The sequence below is a fragment of the Pieris brassicae genome, chromosome 10 (assembly GCF_905147105.1).
Source record: "Pieris brassicae chromosome 10, ilPieBrab1.1, whole genome shotgun sequence".
NCBI classification, from domain to species: Eukaryota; Metazoa; Arthropoda; class Insecta; order Lepidoptera; family Pieridae; genus Pieris; species Pieris brassicae.
This window is the reverse complement of record NC_059674.1, coordinates 1,039,577-1,055,890: the sequence shown is the minus strand read 5'-3', so window position 1 is coordinate 1,055,890 and position 16,314 is coordinate 1,039,577. Positions and strand designations below refer to the sequence as shown.

The 16,314-nt window shown below is 31.2% G+C and overlaps 3 protein-coding genes across 3 annotated transcripts; 1 reads left to right on the top strand and 2 right to left on the bottom strand.

Moving 5' to 3' along the window:
- Window positions 1–629: 629 nt before the first annotated feature.
- On the bottom strand, window positions 630–1,743 carry LOC123715065 (cytochrome b-c1 complex subunit 8-like). The gene is made up of 2 exons (XM_045669882.1): window positions 1,547–1,743; window positions 630–763 (listed from the first exon to the last, which is right to left on the bottom strand). Exons 1-2 carry the CDS (start codon window positions 1,698–1,700, stop codon window positions 657–659), a joined length of 261 nt encoding a protein of 86 aa, XP_045525838.1. The 5' UTR covers window positions 1,701–1,743; the 3' UTR covers window positions 630–656.
- Window positions 1,744–2,665: 922 nt separating this feature from the next.
- LOC123715416 (ethanolamine kinase) lies at window positions 2,666–14,489 on the bottom strand. Its single transcript, XM_045670411.1, has 7 exons — window positions 14,171–14,489; window positions 13,969–14,105; window positions 13,678–13,861; window positions 11,997–12,085; window positions 4,498–4,724; window positions 3,609–3,843; window positions 2,666–2,829 (listed from the first exon to the last, which is right to left on the bottom strand). Exons 1-7 carry the CDS (start codon window positions 14,303–14,305, stop codon window positions 2,769–2,771), a joined length of 1,068 nt encoding a protein of 355 aa, XP_045526367.1. The 5' UTR covers window positions 14,306–14,489; the 3' UTR covers window positions 2,666–2,768.
- Window positions 14,490–14,708: 219 nt separating this feature from the next.
- Window positions 14,709–15,624, top strand: LOC123715267 (cytochrome b-c1 complex subunit 8-like). The gene is made up of 2 exons (XM_045670217.1): window positions 14,709–14,982; window positions 15,476–15,624. The coding sequence occupies exons 1-2, from the start codon at window positions 14,829–14,831 to the stop codon at window positions 15,568–15,570; spliced, it is 249 nt and encodes an 82-aa protein (XP_045526173.1). The 5' UTR covers window positions 14,709–14,828; the 3' UTR covers window positions 15,571–15,624.
- Window positions 15,625–16,314: the final 690 nt, after the last annotated feature.

Genomic DNA, 16,314 nt, shown 5'->3' with positions numbered 1-16,314 from the left:
CGATTAAAAAGAGTAGTGGAGTTTCCTGCCCGCTCTACGCTCTTGACTTGCGAACTGATAGTAAATGTAAATTTAGAATCAATTTAACAACATTTCTCTTTCATAACTTTCATGTACTTGGTTACCTATATAAATAGTTATTTTGAGTTTGAATTTGATTTTGAATACTGCAGTAAGAATAACGATTAAAAACAGCCTTTATCCAAGGTCCTTAACAACAAGGATCCATTGAGAAAGCGTACAAAACACTTTCATTTCGCGTAAGTAACAACTATTACATAAGATGCGCTTTCGCTTAATGTTCGAACATTGACATAATGTCCTTGAGCTAAACATTCGTACGGTTAATAAACATAGCGAGGATACCGAGCAGAAGATAAAACTTGACGTCAGGCATCTGGTAATATAAAAGAGATCAACAGAGCCGAGATCAACACAAGTTCAAAGGCCGGCAACGCACCCACAAAAAATGGGTGTCTATGGGCTGCGATGGCTGCCCTTTTTGGGCATCCCGCAGGCTCGTTTGCCCCCCCCCCCTTTTATAAATTAAAGAATCTCTTGGATACTGTAATAAACTTATTGCTAACAAATAATCATTTGTGTGGGGTGCTAATAAACAAACAATTTAACACGGTACAAATAGCATTTATTATATATTAAGCATTTGGATCAACTTCGTTAATGAAATCATTGGGGTTTTTCTTCTGTCCTGCCTTGTGCGACGCTTCAACGCAGTAATAAGTTCCAATACCCGTTAGAAACACTACAAACAAAGTAATTAATTAGCAGAATCTACTAAGAAAAATAGTCAACTATTTTTAGAAATGTATTTATTACACTTCAATTAAAATATGACACCTTAAAACACTTGTACCAAAACTTTTTAAAAAGCCAAGAAACTCGCCATACTATTTTCGATAGAGCTGCAGCGCGAAGAACTAATTACCGTACATTTATTATTATAATATTTTTTGACTCAATTACCATGGACCCTTGAAATTTTTAAGTAATCCCGTACGGCTCAGTATTTCCCAACCATTTTTGTGCCAACCTTAACCTTTTTAAATTTATTATGACCTATATAACATACATAACTTTTGATATTAAAAAAAATATTTTTTACTAAAGAAAGACGGTTCGAGGGAAGAAACTACTAGGAAATTGTTAACACGGTAACTAAATTTTCAAAACATGTAAAGAAAATATAAAATTTATATTATCTTTGAATAACGCCCGTGAGAGTGGCCACACGATTGGAAATACTGCTTGACGCCATTATAATTGGAATTTAAATCACAGCTTAGAATATAAATATAGCAATGTTAAGAAAAGAAAATATGAATTATTTTGAAGCAAGTGAAAACTTAACGTGATCCTAACTTACTGATTGAATTAAGGAATAAAAATGAATTCTAAAAAAGATTACATGATAAAAAAGGAATCTGCAGTTTTATGGAGACGCCCTCAGTAAATGAAAGTCTTAAATTATACCATAAATTATATGAATTACGCATCCGCCCCATGAGAATCTATTTCTTTAACATACCAGGCAACCAAGTCCAGCCGCTTTGTCTAAATCTTGCAAACATGTTAGGTATTCCATCTTTAAATGCCCCAGCGAATGGTTTTTGTTCGTGAGGTGATAAAGCATAATAAACAATACCCCGAACAAATGCTAAATCTCCAAAATGTTTACCCATATTTCGACAATTTTATCAATAGATATCTTTTAATAATGGATTGTCAAAAATAATTTGTTTTTCTTTACTCTAGAATTTATGGTTTTCCTAAAACTAACTTAACCTTCGTGCAGTTTCGTTAATAATATAAACTATTTATTATACGACGTACGACTTAACCGAACAACCAAATGCGATAAATATTTATTCCTGATTTGCCCATTTATGCCCAAAAACATTTCTACAATTCCCTGCTACTTATTTAACAATAATAAGCGCTACCCTAGCTAACCGTAAATATGTGTTGAGCGAAGATTTCATCTATTTCTTTCATACTTTTTATTTGTATACACAAGTTTGATCAGTTTTCTATGCGTGTCACATGTCAAATTTCTGGTCCTCAACACTGATTTCCTCTCGTTTACTTTCACTAACGCAGCAAGTGCAAGTGTTAATTGTGAAAATAGACAAAAATCCAAACATGTCTCATGCAAACGCATAAACCCCTGGTGTGAGTGGTTAAAGCCGCTAGAACAACACTGTTATTATATCGTTTTTATAGCTCATCGCAAATACCATAATCAATATTAGGTAGGTTCTTTCATTAACTTTGAATTCTTAGTCAATTGTAAAGGCTTTACGGCTTTGAGTTAAGATCTATTTTATAATACATTTCAATCAGTATTATATACAATAAAATTATTTACAAAGAAGCAGAATATCGCTACTGTGACATCAGTAAACTCAGACAGCATTCAGTAAGCACGTCTTTGTTAACGGGTATTTGTGCAACAGAATAGTTCTGATCCTTGGTATTCCTATCAACCTCCTATTAGCCTTCGCCGTCGCACAGCTCCTCTTGGTACCAGGAACCCGAGTTTTTGAAGAAACACTTGTTCTACTTAAGACTTTATGTAGATAGTAGGCTTTAAAATGAGTACCAAAAATTATTCGTATTTTTAAGTGTATTACTAAGTAAAACAGTATTTAAAACAATAAATTTCCTTTATTAAATAATAATTACATAATTACAATACACATTATAATCAAAATTCATCTTGTATTTGTAGTGGTATCTGGGCTATTTATTTAGATCAAATGCATTTTGTCTTTAAGTTCAAAGTATCTGCTTAGACGAATGTCAGCATATCTGTAAACAAATATGGAATTCACGAATTAATTTGTTTTTTATTAGAATGGTCAAGCATGATTTTAGACCTGTCTTTCAAAATATTTTATCAAAATTCTCGGTTATTGGTGAAATTGATTTCTGGATTATGTCACGTAACTAGTGATGCCAACTTCTATAAAATATTCCCCATACTATCAACTTCAAATACCCCTAAGTATCGACAAAAACCGCTCATAATATGTATTAATGATACATTTAGTTTTTCGTTACTTTTTTTGGCATATATTTTGTTGCTTATTCCTCATTTTCTTTTTATACGTTATTTTTAGAGCGTTCTGTACTTTTCTAGTCGTAGCTATTATTTAGATCTTCGGGTATTAGTTATAGTTTGTTGGTTGGGTTCGACTATTAATACAAATTGTACTTGCATTTGTCTTAAAAAAGCACCCTAGACATCTTGATTCCCTTTAAATTTAGAATTAAAACCCCCAAGTTGGCAACACTGCGCGTAACTGTCATATGACAAAAGACACTATTGACATTTGACAATCGAATAAAAACGCGCCATCAGTTTGACTATTGTTATATACTGGCGAGAAACGACTTTATTACCTAGTGAACATTATTAGAAGATAATACACAAGTGTTCCATAAATCAACGCCAAGCTAAACTTGAGTGTTAAAGCAGGTATTGGTAAACCCCAGAATTAAATAAAAAATTCTATAGGACATGTACAATAGTAGAAATATTACTATAATGATGAGGACCAAATATAATATCTTGTATTAGCGCTTACCTGCCAAAATCAAAATCAATACTGGAATGCTCAAATTGGACAAGCGACCATATGCCCCACATAAAATGTGATGCCAGCGATAATCTTTGGACTTCCCTATATATTTCTTCAGCTTTTGATTTGATGACATCTTCATCACTTGTATCTAAATATTCGCTTAAATACGTCTTGATCCAAAACAATTGAAACTCTCTATTCGGGTATCTATTATTGTCAATGTCGTCCAAAGACAATCCTGCAAATAGATTTTTTTTTAATCTCTGCTATAAAACTTCTAAAGAGTGAGATGTTTTATTAGTTTTCTATGGACAAATGGTTACCATGGCAACGAACTCATCTTCAATTACCGATGCCTATGCTCCAGTCCGTTGACCTTAGCCTAGTTAAAACTAAACATATTGCAGATTTTAGCAATTGTTGAAGTTCATAAACTATTTAATAATTTAAAAACGTTCACTATTCAACACCATGACTAAAGGCGCTATATTTATTCGGGCGCTTTATAAGGTATTCAATAATAAGAGAGAATAATCATCAGTCATATGCTTCAGTGATACAATTACTTTTTGTTGTGTCACATAAATACTGACAGTGATGCCAACTTGGGAGTTTTCCCCCAAATGTAGGGGAAATCAATACGCCTTAGTGATTTTTAGTTTTCATTCATTTTGGTGGAATTTTAGGTTGTACTTTATATAATTTTATTTAACAAACGCATTACAATTTATATTAAGCCTATTAGGATATTTGAAATTACTTCTTAGACCGAATGTACAACAAAAACTTAAAGGGTTTTAAATCGATATTTGAAGTTATGTAGGAGTTGGCATCACTGTACAACAGTATATAAACCATAGATAATAGACACTTGGCAAACAAATATACGTACCAACAAACTCGTTGAAATGATTTGCTATATCAAAAGCTTGATAATTATAGGCCGCATATTCATAGTCTATAAATGATACAGTCCCTTTACATTCATTGTGGATCACGTTTCCTAGAAGCAAATCATTGTGAGCAAACACTATCGGGCTCTCTGTCTTTATTAAGTGCGATTTTAGTCTTTCAAATTCTATCCGCAGTCTCGATATTGTTCCCAATCTATTTGCAAATCTACAACACGGATAAAGTGTGACTATGATTTATGAATTTTGAGATGAAAATATTTTTGTGTGTGAAATTTTAAAACCAGCTTGGAATGTTTTCTCTACCAGCATACAACTGGAATACACGTCAAACGTAGACATTATTTGAGTTAATGTCTTATGGGGTTCAAAGATAACGGGATTTAGAGGACACTCCCAGGGCCCCAACAAAAGACTTCGGAAAAAATGTTTTAAATTCCGACTAGTAACTTTTCTTTTGATATATATTTGTTTCTTAAATACTAAAAGAATCTACTTGATTTCAAAATTATTGATTAAAAAGTCGAGTCGAAATAATTCTCATTTTATTTGGAAATAATTTAGGGCCACTCTTTTGATGACCCTAAGCCTTCAGACCTCTAAATCCGGCCCTGCAGATAACAATATCTAACTAATCCAATTTTCTCTTCATGGCAACACTGGTTTTGATTAATGATCTGAATTTTCGGAGCTAAGCCGATTCAATTGACGTATGAATTAAAAAAAAAACAAATGGTTTGAACAAAATTTACTATCTCCAGTAGTGTACATGTTTGTGGTGTTAAAATTGCCACACAAAATAAATGATGACATTTAATTTTATCAAAATGCAATTCTGTAAATACTGTATCATACGGCGATTTTATCCAACGATGCAAATAACATCGGGTTCAATGTGCAAATGTAATTTCATTTAATGGAATAAGTTTAATAATAGTATTGTCTTTTGTTAACATAGCTTTTAGGTACACATTGAAAGAAAACTCATTTTTCTCGGATTGAAGCTATGTTTTATTATAAACTTATAATTGATTAATTCATAGCTTCAATCCGGTAAAAAAGTTTCAAGTTTAATAATAAATCAGGCGCTACCTGCCTGGGCCTGTGCCTCGGCATATAGATGTATCTGATGCATGGTCATTTAATAGGCAAGTAGGTGATCAGCCTCCTGTGCGCGAAATAAAATACACAGAAACAAAAGCCATTGGTGCACAGCCGGGGATCGAACGAATTTCAGGGATGAGTCGCATGCTGAAGCCACTCGGCCAACACTGCTCAAAATAAGTTTACCTACGTGTCTAAGCAATACCATATCAATGTTATTGTTGTGTTACATATGTCATTTAGATGTTTTTGTTAGTATTTAGTTGTTCGGGAATAACGACGAAAACTAACATTAAGGCTAGCCACAATTTTTTTTTAATATTGGCGGGAGTAACGTAATCAAACGTATCTATAAACGTCGCAGTAAAGTAGTTGAATCAGAGAGTTAATTGAATCTCTAGACAGTTCATTAAAAATCTATATTCAATCAACTCGCTAAAATTCCGTCAGACAAGTGACTGAACGAAACGTTTACCGAGTTTCCTAAACGTTCCTAGGCAATACTAACCTAACCATTTACAATAAATCAAAACACGGAATTTCCAAGCTCTCAGTTCTTCACTATCAAACCAAAATAACAATAACAAATGAAATAATCATGGCGGAGTCTTATTTTACATTGTCAATCAACACGCTGGCTTTCGGTCAGACAGTTAGTTAAACGTTTTCGACGCTGCTTCATTTAAATCAAAATGCTAGCGACTTGATTGAATATCGATATTTAATTAACTGTCTAGAGATTCAATTAACTCTCTGATTTAACTACTCTACTGCGATATGTATATTAGTTAATAATTAGAAGCGGAAACTAAAAGCAATTACGGCACACTTGAAGCCAAAATAAGTCTTTTAGTTTTTACCACACTCATAAATTGTATTTTAACATTTTCCGATAATATTCTGTAACATAAGTGTCACTTATTAAGAACTCTTCAATAAATCAAGTTTGTTTTTTGTTAATCCAGCACCGCAACCCTACTATTCCTAATTTAATTTTAGTTATATCATGTTTTAAACAATTAAAGCCAGCTCCAAACAAAGTGTTTCATTAAACATATATTTGAACATCCCTCCAACAACCGCCACCGAATTTGGACCACAGAAAATTACATTACAGCGGTATATAACAATTTATACAAACAGTTTTTTCAATAGATATTTCGTCAACTTCAATTGATTAACATACATATAAAACACAAGCTTAAGTTCCAAATTCATGACTCATCCGTCCTGTTGCATATAGCTGTCTTTTGTTAAAATAGCTTTTACACATTAAGAAAAACACTTTTTGAACGGATTAAAGCTATGTACTATTATTAAAACTTATAATTATTTACATAATTCTAAATTTTAAATTTTTTACTGACGTTTCGCGTGCTTTTCAGCGTCACGCACGCTGACGTGTCACGGTGACTGAAGACAAAAGGTGTTGAATGTCAAAAGTATCACAGCTGCAGAGAAAGTTGTTTTATCTGTATTTATTGCCCCGAAGTTGATATACTAATTATAAGTTAAGAAAAATAATTATAAGTTTTAATAGTAATACATAGCTTTAATCCGTTCAAAAAGTGTTTTTATTTCTCATCAGTCCTTCCCACATCGAAGTCGAACACATACTTGCTCGTATGGTGAAGGCAGACATGTCTAAGACCCAAAAAGTTGACGGGCATGCGTCACGCACAGGAGGCTGATCACCTACACGCTATTAGAATGACAATTGACCAACACATGACACCACTTGTTTTTATTATTACTTAAATGGAACATAATATATTTATCTGAGATGTCATAAACATTAATTGAAGTGTTATTTAACATCAAGGGCATGTTGTTTATTACGCTCTTAATTATTAGGTGCTACATCTGTTTTGTGATCATATTTCTTAATAGGCAAGTAGGTTATCACTCTCCGCCACACGCCGTCGACTTTTTGGTTCTCAAGCATGTTGGTTTCCTCACGATGTTCTTCATCTTACGGGGAAATATTAAATGCGCATTAAGAATGAATCCATTGGTGCACGGTCGTGATCCGAATGGAAGACCTCAGAATTGAGAGGAAGCACGGTCAAACTAGGCCAACATTGGCCTACATAGTATGTTTCTATTTAGTTTTTGCCTATATTTTTGTTATAATTTATATGTTCTATTATAATCTATGTGTATGTGTGTAAAATTTGTACATGACATTGTATTTTTAAGCATACATTTTTATGAAGTTTATTGTATATATGTATGTGATGTCACAAGTGGAAATGGGCTGGGTACATGGTATGTGGAACAGGAAAGTGGAGCAAGAAAGTACTGGTGCCCAAGGTACAAGAAACGAAAAGACAGGAAGACAATTTAGAAGGTGGATAGACCAGATCAAGGAAACTGCCGGTGGTACAGGGTAGAGAGTGAAAGATGCCGGGATTTGGACCAGGCCTTTGCCAAAAACGGGCACACGGACATCTAGAATTAATGAGATAGAAATGTAAATGTTAAAAGTATCTGAAATAAAACGCTTTTATAATTATTATATGTATAATGTTAATTTGTAAACGTGAAGAAACTATTTATTATATTATCGTGCCTTATCAGTCAATACTCCGCACTGTGTGATGACATCGATGTTTGTTCTAGTAGTATTTGTGTCATTAGATGAAGAAGACTTAAACACATGAAGGTATAATTATTATCTTTTGAATATATGTATGTTAGATATCTCTTATCAAATCACCTATCCATCAACCTATCTGTGGGTACAGTGTACGAATGTTTATACGTTTCTTATATACGTAACTTTTGAATTTACACCTCTGTAATCCTAATAGTCCAGTCATTATAGTAAGTTCAGTAAGTTTCTCAAAAACTTTTAAAAATGATTTTCATCAACTATATATGACGCGTGACCGGAGGCACCGGTTGACCTGAAGTGATGCTGTGACCGCGCGCTCTCCGCCCTCTATCTCGAAAACGGTTCATCGTATAAAAAAACGTTTAAATAAAATTTGTAGATAATTTTATATTCTACAATATTGATAATAAATACAAATAGCAAAAAACCCATAGGACATGAGATATTTGCAAAAAAAAGCGCAAAAAAGGATTTTTGTGACCTTTGACCTTGAAATTTAATAGTTGCTTACACCCTTGCTTTTGAGACAACTTTTAGGGTGTCAATTTACAAGTATTTACAGACTTACAGCTGGGAATCTCGAATTCCGAGATTCTTACCTAATTTAAGCTTAAATGAAACAACAATAAACTATATTTCTGTAATGACAAAATCTATCACAATTATTGATTAAACTTCTATAATTTATGATCTAGCTGACGCGTCGTACCGTAGTCAATGAAGGTCGTGTCACAGATTAGCTGAACTTTTATGATTTTATGAAAGTAAGGGAATGAGTTTGGAAAATGGCGGAATTTATATTTTAAAATACAGAACGTCAGTAATCAAAATTGACATATATTAGTTGTCAAATGCGTGCGTTCAGAAATTTATTTTGTGTAAAATAAGGAAAATATATAATGCTACTTAAATATACAACATTTTTAATGTTACTTTCTTAATAAATTAGTAAAGTTATTTACACTGTATTTAATACAATAAATACAGTGTAAATAAATTTACTAATTTATTGAGAAAGTAACACAAAAAAAATTGTAAAGCTTGATATACATATTTTCCATATTTTCGCAAAATAAATTTCTGAACGCACGCATTTGACAACCAATATAAGTCAATTTTTATTACCGACATTATTCTATATTTTAAAATCTTAATTACGTCATTTTCCAAATGTTTATTTATTAACACTCCGTTACATTACAATATAAAAAATGAACATAATTAAATCAAAAGGAGGGCAACTGGCGGCCTTATCGCTTTCGAGCGATCTCTTCCAGGCAACCACTGTGAGTAAAGAAAGAAAAAATGTATTAAATTACATAAGATAGGCAAGAAATGCAAAAATACATGTTATACACAGTTATTAAGACAAAAAAAACAAACTAAACTAAAAAGATGATACATTAAAAATATTCTGGATATATCTACAAATCTTTATTTAAATAAGATTGTTAATTTGAAGGCAGAGTTTCCCATGAACATTTTGTAACGGAATTTTTATCTTTTATTATTTTTATGTCAATTTTCCAATGTTTTTAATACAGCAAACCATGATATATAGAGAAATATAGACTATAAGCACCTAATTTTAGCATTCAATTTTGATTAGCTTGGTGTTGCTTCGGAAGACTTCATTTGCATTACAATCAACTGTATATGTGGTATTTTAGGTATCCATTATATCATGGATTAGTTTTAACTGTTAAAAGTCACGAGTGAATTTACGATAAAACAATCTAATAACATTGAAATTATCTTTAATAATAAACGTTATTAAAATACGGTTTTATCAGTTACTTGATCTTTTTAGGCATATAGGTTATCAGCCTATAACTCTTTAGATCTAAGGTTAAGAGTCAAGAAATAACTTGTTCAATCTGTTTTTATTGTATTAAATGTTATTATTCATTATTTTGAAGTAAATATGTACTTTGGTGTAGTTCTGGCACGGTTAATCCCCTTAGGGCATTAGTTACCCATTAGTTAATATTGTTCAAACAATTTAACTAGTCTGGACTGACTCGGAAACATTACAACATCGTTACGAAAGTTAATGCCAGTTTCTGACGATGTTTTCCTTCACCATACAAACAAGTAATTGAAGTAATGAATTGCGCAGATAGATAAATGTAGAGCTTAATATAGAGCCATTTCGCTACAATTTTGCACAAATATTTTTGAAAATTATCCAAGCAAATGTAACATAAAAAGTTACAAAACAGTTAACAAATGAAAAATACTAATAGTCGTTATCAGAAACGGTTTAATCACCTAATTTACAGGAGATAAGTTTGTTACAGAATTTCAGTTGGAAAAGCCGACAGTGTTAAAGAAAATTATATGAAAATATTTTCGCCATTCAAACTGAAACTCAGAATAACTTTAATAGGAAACCAAGTACACTTATGAACGTCATCAATTGACATTTAGGTCGCAAGTCAGAGAGAGCGGGCGAGAAGGACTGGCAATGAACTCTCCGCCACTCTTTTTTATCGCCAAATTTTGAGTCATACAAATTGTTTGATGTGCAGCAAATCAATCCCAAGGATTAGGATCATTAAATATTCGTAAAATTTATAAAAAAGTTTTATTTATTAATTGACGTTTAACGAGAGTTTTGAATTTATTTAGTGATAATTTACTATTTGGGAGGTTGTTAGAACCGAAAATGTAAAGGGTTATATTCGGAAAACTTAGCGCTATGACGCCTGTACGTTGAGTCGACACTTAGCGCGACCTATCTGTATGTCAAAACTAAAATACTTTTGACATAAGAATCAATTATCGTGACTCATGTACACTTTTTCTTTTTTCATGTACTGTCACTTTTTACGTATATTTTAATTACTTTGCATTGTTCCACTAGTTTTGTCTAAATAACTATACGTCATATGTATTTTTGCACTTCTTTTATTCACATAGTGGTTGCCTGTAAGTGATCGCCCGAAATCGATAAGGCCGCCAGTTGGTAAAGGAGGATTTTATATTTAATTATTTTAATTGTACTATATTTCACTAAATTAATAACGAAGTGTTAATAAATATATATTAAGTTAAAAAAATAAATAGAATTGACAAATATTGATAGATAGATTGATACAATTTGCACGTTTTTCTACACGAATCTAAAATGAAAGTTTTACTTCATTTATTTATTCGTAAATCGATTATAAATGTCGAATCGATAATAACTTTTATTTATGTACAGTATGCTCTCGCTAATTTGAAGCTGAAGGAATAGTATCTCGCTGATCAATATGCGATAGTTTGAAGCCCGGGCTTGCCTACCCTCTATATTTTGAAGTTTTTATCACACTCAGACCTGTCAATTATATATACGCGATAATTGAAATATGCGTACGTTCGCATTCCAGTCTTCCGTCATGTTAATGTCTGATATCATGACATAGACTGACCCTCAAAATACGGACTTCATTTCGAAATAAAAATTTGTGAATAATTGTATTCATTTCATTGTTAATAAAATAAATCACGATTTTTTATCAAACTCCTATTGACTCGTCCCCTAACACTTGTTAATTTGAAATTTCTCTGGTCTTGAGTTTAAAATTAACGATAGTCGCTATAACTAATGCAAAATTATAAATAAACGCATTTTAATTCGTCCCTTGAACCGGATTGTGACTTAGGATTCTTTATTTCATAATATGTTAGAGAATTCTTTAAAAATATATAGAAAACGTCTATATTAGGTTTTCCATGTCTCGATTATGTTACCTCCTTAACCTTACCACTTACCTTGTTTGTTTTGTTGGGTCCGTAAATGGTTCTGGCACTAAACATAGAAACTGTTCGATTTTATCCCATATCATTGGTTCTTTTTTAATCTGCAAATTAAAAAAAATAAATTTTTTTAGGATTGGACGCAAACCTATGGGACGCAATTGTTAGACGTCCTCGCAGCATATTGAAATCCAAAGCTAAATTATTAATATCTGAAAAAATCCGTTTTTTCCGTCCGTTTTTTTTTTTTTTTTAATGCGACAGTTGGAAAACTAACAGGCACCTACAACAACGAGATCGAGCGCGACCAACAGTTGAGAACTGTTGACATTACACCAGTGTGCATCCGATTCGGATGAGCAGTGCGTATTACAAGCTGATACATACATAAATATATACATTGACGAATAGCTTGAAACAAAAAAAAAGTAGCACTTTAATATCTCAGATTTATTTATGTATTCTTAATAATTTTTATTGACACATCTATTTAAACTATGTCAAAAAAGTCTTCATTGCATAGCCCGTGAAGGTCTTAATTAAGCGCTGAAGGAAAAATAAATTGTTACAGAAATCCATTTATTTTGAATATCCCAAAATTGTAATGAATTTAGCAATCCGTTTAGAAGCATCATCTGCGGCGAACGAAAATTCATTTACCACAATGCAAGCGTATAGTAGTAGGAATATACGCTATAAAATTTAAACTTTTGTTAAATATGTTTCTTCAATTTCTAACAACATTGATAACCTTTGAACCTCGAGATAATATAATATAAACTCAATTAATATTGAATACACAATAAAATCTAAAATTATTCCCTTATTTTTATGGTCACTTGATGTATTTGGGTATTTATTTACAGTAAGACATAAATAATAATAATTAAATATGAAATGTTTTAATTTAAGCGAACATACGCGCGAATTTATCACATTGACTGCATCACATGAAATTGACAGTTGATATTTTGGCCCGTGATTGATCAAAGCGATCGAAACGTCAAATGTAATAAATTCCCGTGTAAATGCGTTAAATTAAATGCATAGTCCGTAGTCGGCAAATCCTGTGATTAAAGTAGTTGTGAAATAATTTAAATTATTTAAGTGGTTCCAGAGATTACATATTACAAAAAACTATGTAATATATAACTACTGTTGTAATCTTGTATGTGGTCACAACAAATATCTACAGTTGAATCCAGGATACAAATCATTATGCTTAATAAAACATGATGTGAGCTATTGTTTGCTATAGACATTAACTAAAAAAAGTATTGTAATATTTGTGAAGTGAAAACCTATTTGTGCATCTATTTAATTTATAGTTTTTTATTTATAGTTCTGATCTAAACATACATATTTAAAGAGAGTTAGAAAATTCTTTTCTAATATTTAAAATATTTTTTAATTGAGTTGTTAATATAATGCTTGTCACAAGTATGAATGACTTAAACATGTTGACTACTTTTTTAGATTTAAGGTAGTGCTTATAGTGCACTCTGGTTGGTTCTGATGATGAACACAATTATTTATAGTTTACAATAACATTAATAAACAAATGAAATGTCATGTCTGCCATGGAACCAATCAACAATATACTTTGTGTTATATGAATTTTAAACTAATTAACCAATTAGCTATGTATTTATTAAAAATATAATTAATTAAGAGTGAAATTCAGAGAAATACTTACATCTGCATTTAAATCAACTTTATGCATTTTAGCCATTTGTTTAGCAACTAAAGCAGCAATTTTGACATCAGTTACACTATCAACAGTCAAGGTCATTCCTGGATAATATTCATAAGCAAGACCATTTTTAAATACTCCATAGATCTCTGGTGCTAAATTAAGTGAATGAAGTCTAGTAATGTTTCTGCAAAATAGAAAACAAAACATGATTCAAAAACTATATAAGTTTAATATTTATGATAATAAGTGCACATTAAAAAAAAAGGATTAATATGTATTTAAATACTGTACCTTACTTCAGCAGTTCGATCAATTAATAAATCTGTTTTATTTCCATAAATGCGAACTAATACTATGTTGTCACTCTTTTCTGTTTTATCACGTATTTGACAGGCTACTAATTTATTAGTTATTCCGTCCGTAAAAAGCTGCAAATAACATATGATATTAACAATGGTATAAAGATAGGACGGTAATATTATTATATTTGTACCTTAAAATTTATTTTATCCTGAGGCCACTCCGGCCTGATTTCATGTAGAATCTTAAGAACTCCAGGATATATATTGTTTTCTTCTATTTCTATTGGAATAAATTTATGACCATCACGTCGAAACTGAGTTGTCATGGTTTTCGTATATTTAGAACAAAAATAAAATATATTTCGACAAATTTACACGCACATAAGGCAAATAAATTAATACATGAGAACAAAAGGGATATAAAAATGTTTTTATCGCAAAACCAACGCGTAAAATTAAAACGACCAGAAGTACGCTCACTACTGCAACAAATTGATTACTGAACCACAGATCAAGAAATTTGTCAAATATAAATCTAAAACACAGATCACATGGCTTTAAAATTCTTAGGCGTAATCCCAATCTAAAATGAATGAAATTCTAATTCGTTCTCGATATTGACATTATAACACGTCTCGGATATGCCAAGTGTATCTTGTATTATAAAATTGACAATAATGATAATTGACTACAGCACAAATTGTCAGTTGATACATCCGTCTAACTTCAAACTTCAAAGTGCAAACATAAGTCAAAACCTCTAAAACCAGTCCATCCATTCTGAATTAAAATTACATAATCTCGTGAACTTTTGTGAAATATCTATATTATCCTTTTGAGTTCTTAAAAATGGGTAAACATTTTGGAGAACTTGCAAAAATACGAGGTTTGATAACTTATCGGCTATCCCCATACGAGCAAAGAGCTTATGCTGGAGCTATATCAAATGGCCTGCCGAATCTCTTTCGCAGATTCCGTGAAAGTGTTTTCAGAGTAGCGCCCCGTAAGTATACTTGTTTTTTTATATCTTTAAATGTGTATTTAAAGTGGGTAATTGTTAATTTAATTTCATAAACCAGAGTGAAAACATTTTTTAAATAATTAAAGTTTTCCAGTCTTGTCTTTTAAATATTCTTACAACTAATACATATTCCTGCAAGAACTTTAAATTTAGTCATAACATTGTTTTTTTAATAGACATCGTAAATTGTTCTGTATTTCATAAATATTATGTCATAATATCTTATGGTAATTTTTGCACCTATACACTCAATGTAGCAATTAATTATAACAACTACCTAAATTGTATTACATAGTGACTTCATGTGATTAAGATTGTACATGACCCATATTTAAACTGTATACCTTCCATACAAATTTGTATTGGATAATATATGTGGAAAAGTCCTTAACATTATGGTCTTATTCATATTCATAGTAAAACAAAGTATTGGTGCTACTTTATTTCCATTAAAAAGGCTATAATTCCTTTTCAGCATTCATTATTGGATACTTAGTTTACGATTGGGCAGAGAGGGAACACCACAGACTTTCGAGGAAGAACCCAGCTGATTTTGAAAATGATGTTTAAGTTTAATGTTCAAATGTCTTAGCAGTAGTATAAGTTAATAAATTATAAAAAATCTTGATTGAGTATTATTTTAAATCACTTTTAATGAATCAAATTAAGTATGTATGTATCCTATAAAGAAATTTAATTTCATTACTTTGTCCTGTAAATAGTAATTGTGACTCATGTTAACCTTAATTGTATGTTGTAGCATATGAAAATATATTCAATGTTTTTTGCTGTTCTGAACCCAACATTTAAAAACTATAATATTGTTGCATTGTTATAATTAATCTTTTAAAATCTGATATACGAATTGAGCCATTTTTATTATTCATCTAAAATTAGAAATAGCCTAGACCTAGAATCGGCTTTAAATAAATTATACTCAAAATATGGTCTTACACCATGCTAGTTGATAGCCAAAAAATATTTTATGTCTAAGCTAAAGTAGTTCTAGTTTTTTTTGCTTTTAACAGGTAGCAACAGGTAGACATTGAGCGAGCTGTCATAGAACTATACTTCAACTTTATGATAGCAAGCAAAATATCTATATGATGTGTATCTATATCTGCTCATGTGGCAGACGTTTTTAATAGCTATAATATGGGAACATTTAGGATATTCCTTTTTGAATTGAGCAACCGATTTGAATTTTTTTAATGTCATTTATATATTTTTTTCGATCTGAACCGATTCGGTCGGTCTATTCATATTATGTTCGCAGGTCAATAAAATTTTCAAAACAAAAGAAATAGTCGTCCT

What these genes read in the sequence shown, in the direction of transcription:
- LOC123715065 (XM_045669882.1), bottom strand. Translation starts at nt 1,700, where the DNA reads ATGGGTAAACATTTTGGAGATTTAGCATTTGTTCGGGGTATTGTTTAT. An exon ending in CGGCTGGACTTGGTTGCCTG is followed by an intron (nt 764 to 1,546) that starts GTATGTTAAAGA and finishes CTTTGTTTGTAG; the next exon opens with TGTTTCTAACGGGTATTGGA.
- LOC123715416 (XM_045670411.1), bottom strand. Translation starts at nt 14,305, where the DNA reads ATGACAACTCAGTTTCGACGTGATGGTCATAAATTTATTCCAATAGAA. An exon ending in GACCCAACAAAACAAACAAG is followed by an intron (nt 4,725 to 11,996) that starts GTAAGTGGTAAG and finishes TCCGTGTTGTAG; the next exon opens with ATTTGCAAATAGATTGGGAA. An exon ending in ATTGATTTTGATTTTGGCAG is followed by an intron (nt 2,830 to 3,608) that starts GTAAGCGCTAAT and finishes ATTTGTTTACAG; the next exon opens with ATATGCTGACATTCGTCTAA.
- LOC123715267 (XM_045670217.1), top strand. Translation starts at nt 14,829, where the DNA reads ATGGGTAAACATTTTGGAGAACTTGCAAAAATACGAGGTTTGATAACT. An exon ending in TGTTTTCAGAGTAGCGCCCC is followed by an intron (nt 14,983 to 15,475) that starts GTAAGTATACTT and finishes ATTCCTTTTCAG; the next exon opens with CATTCATTATTGGATACTTA.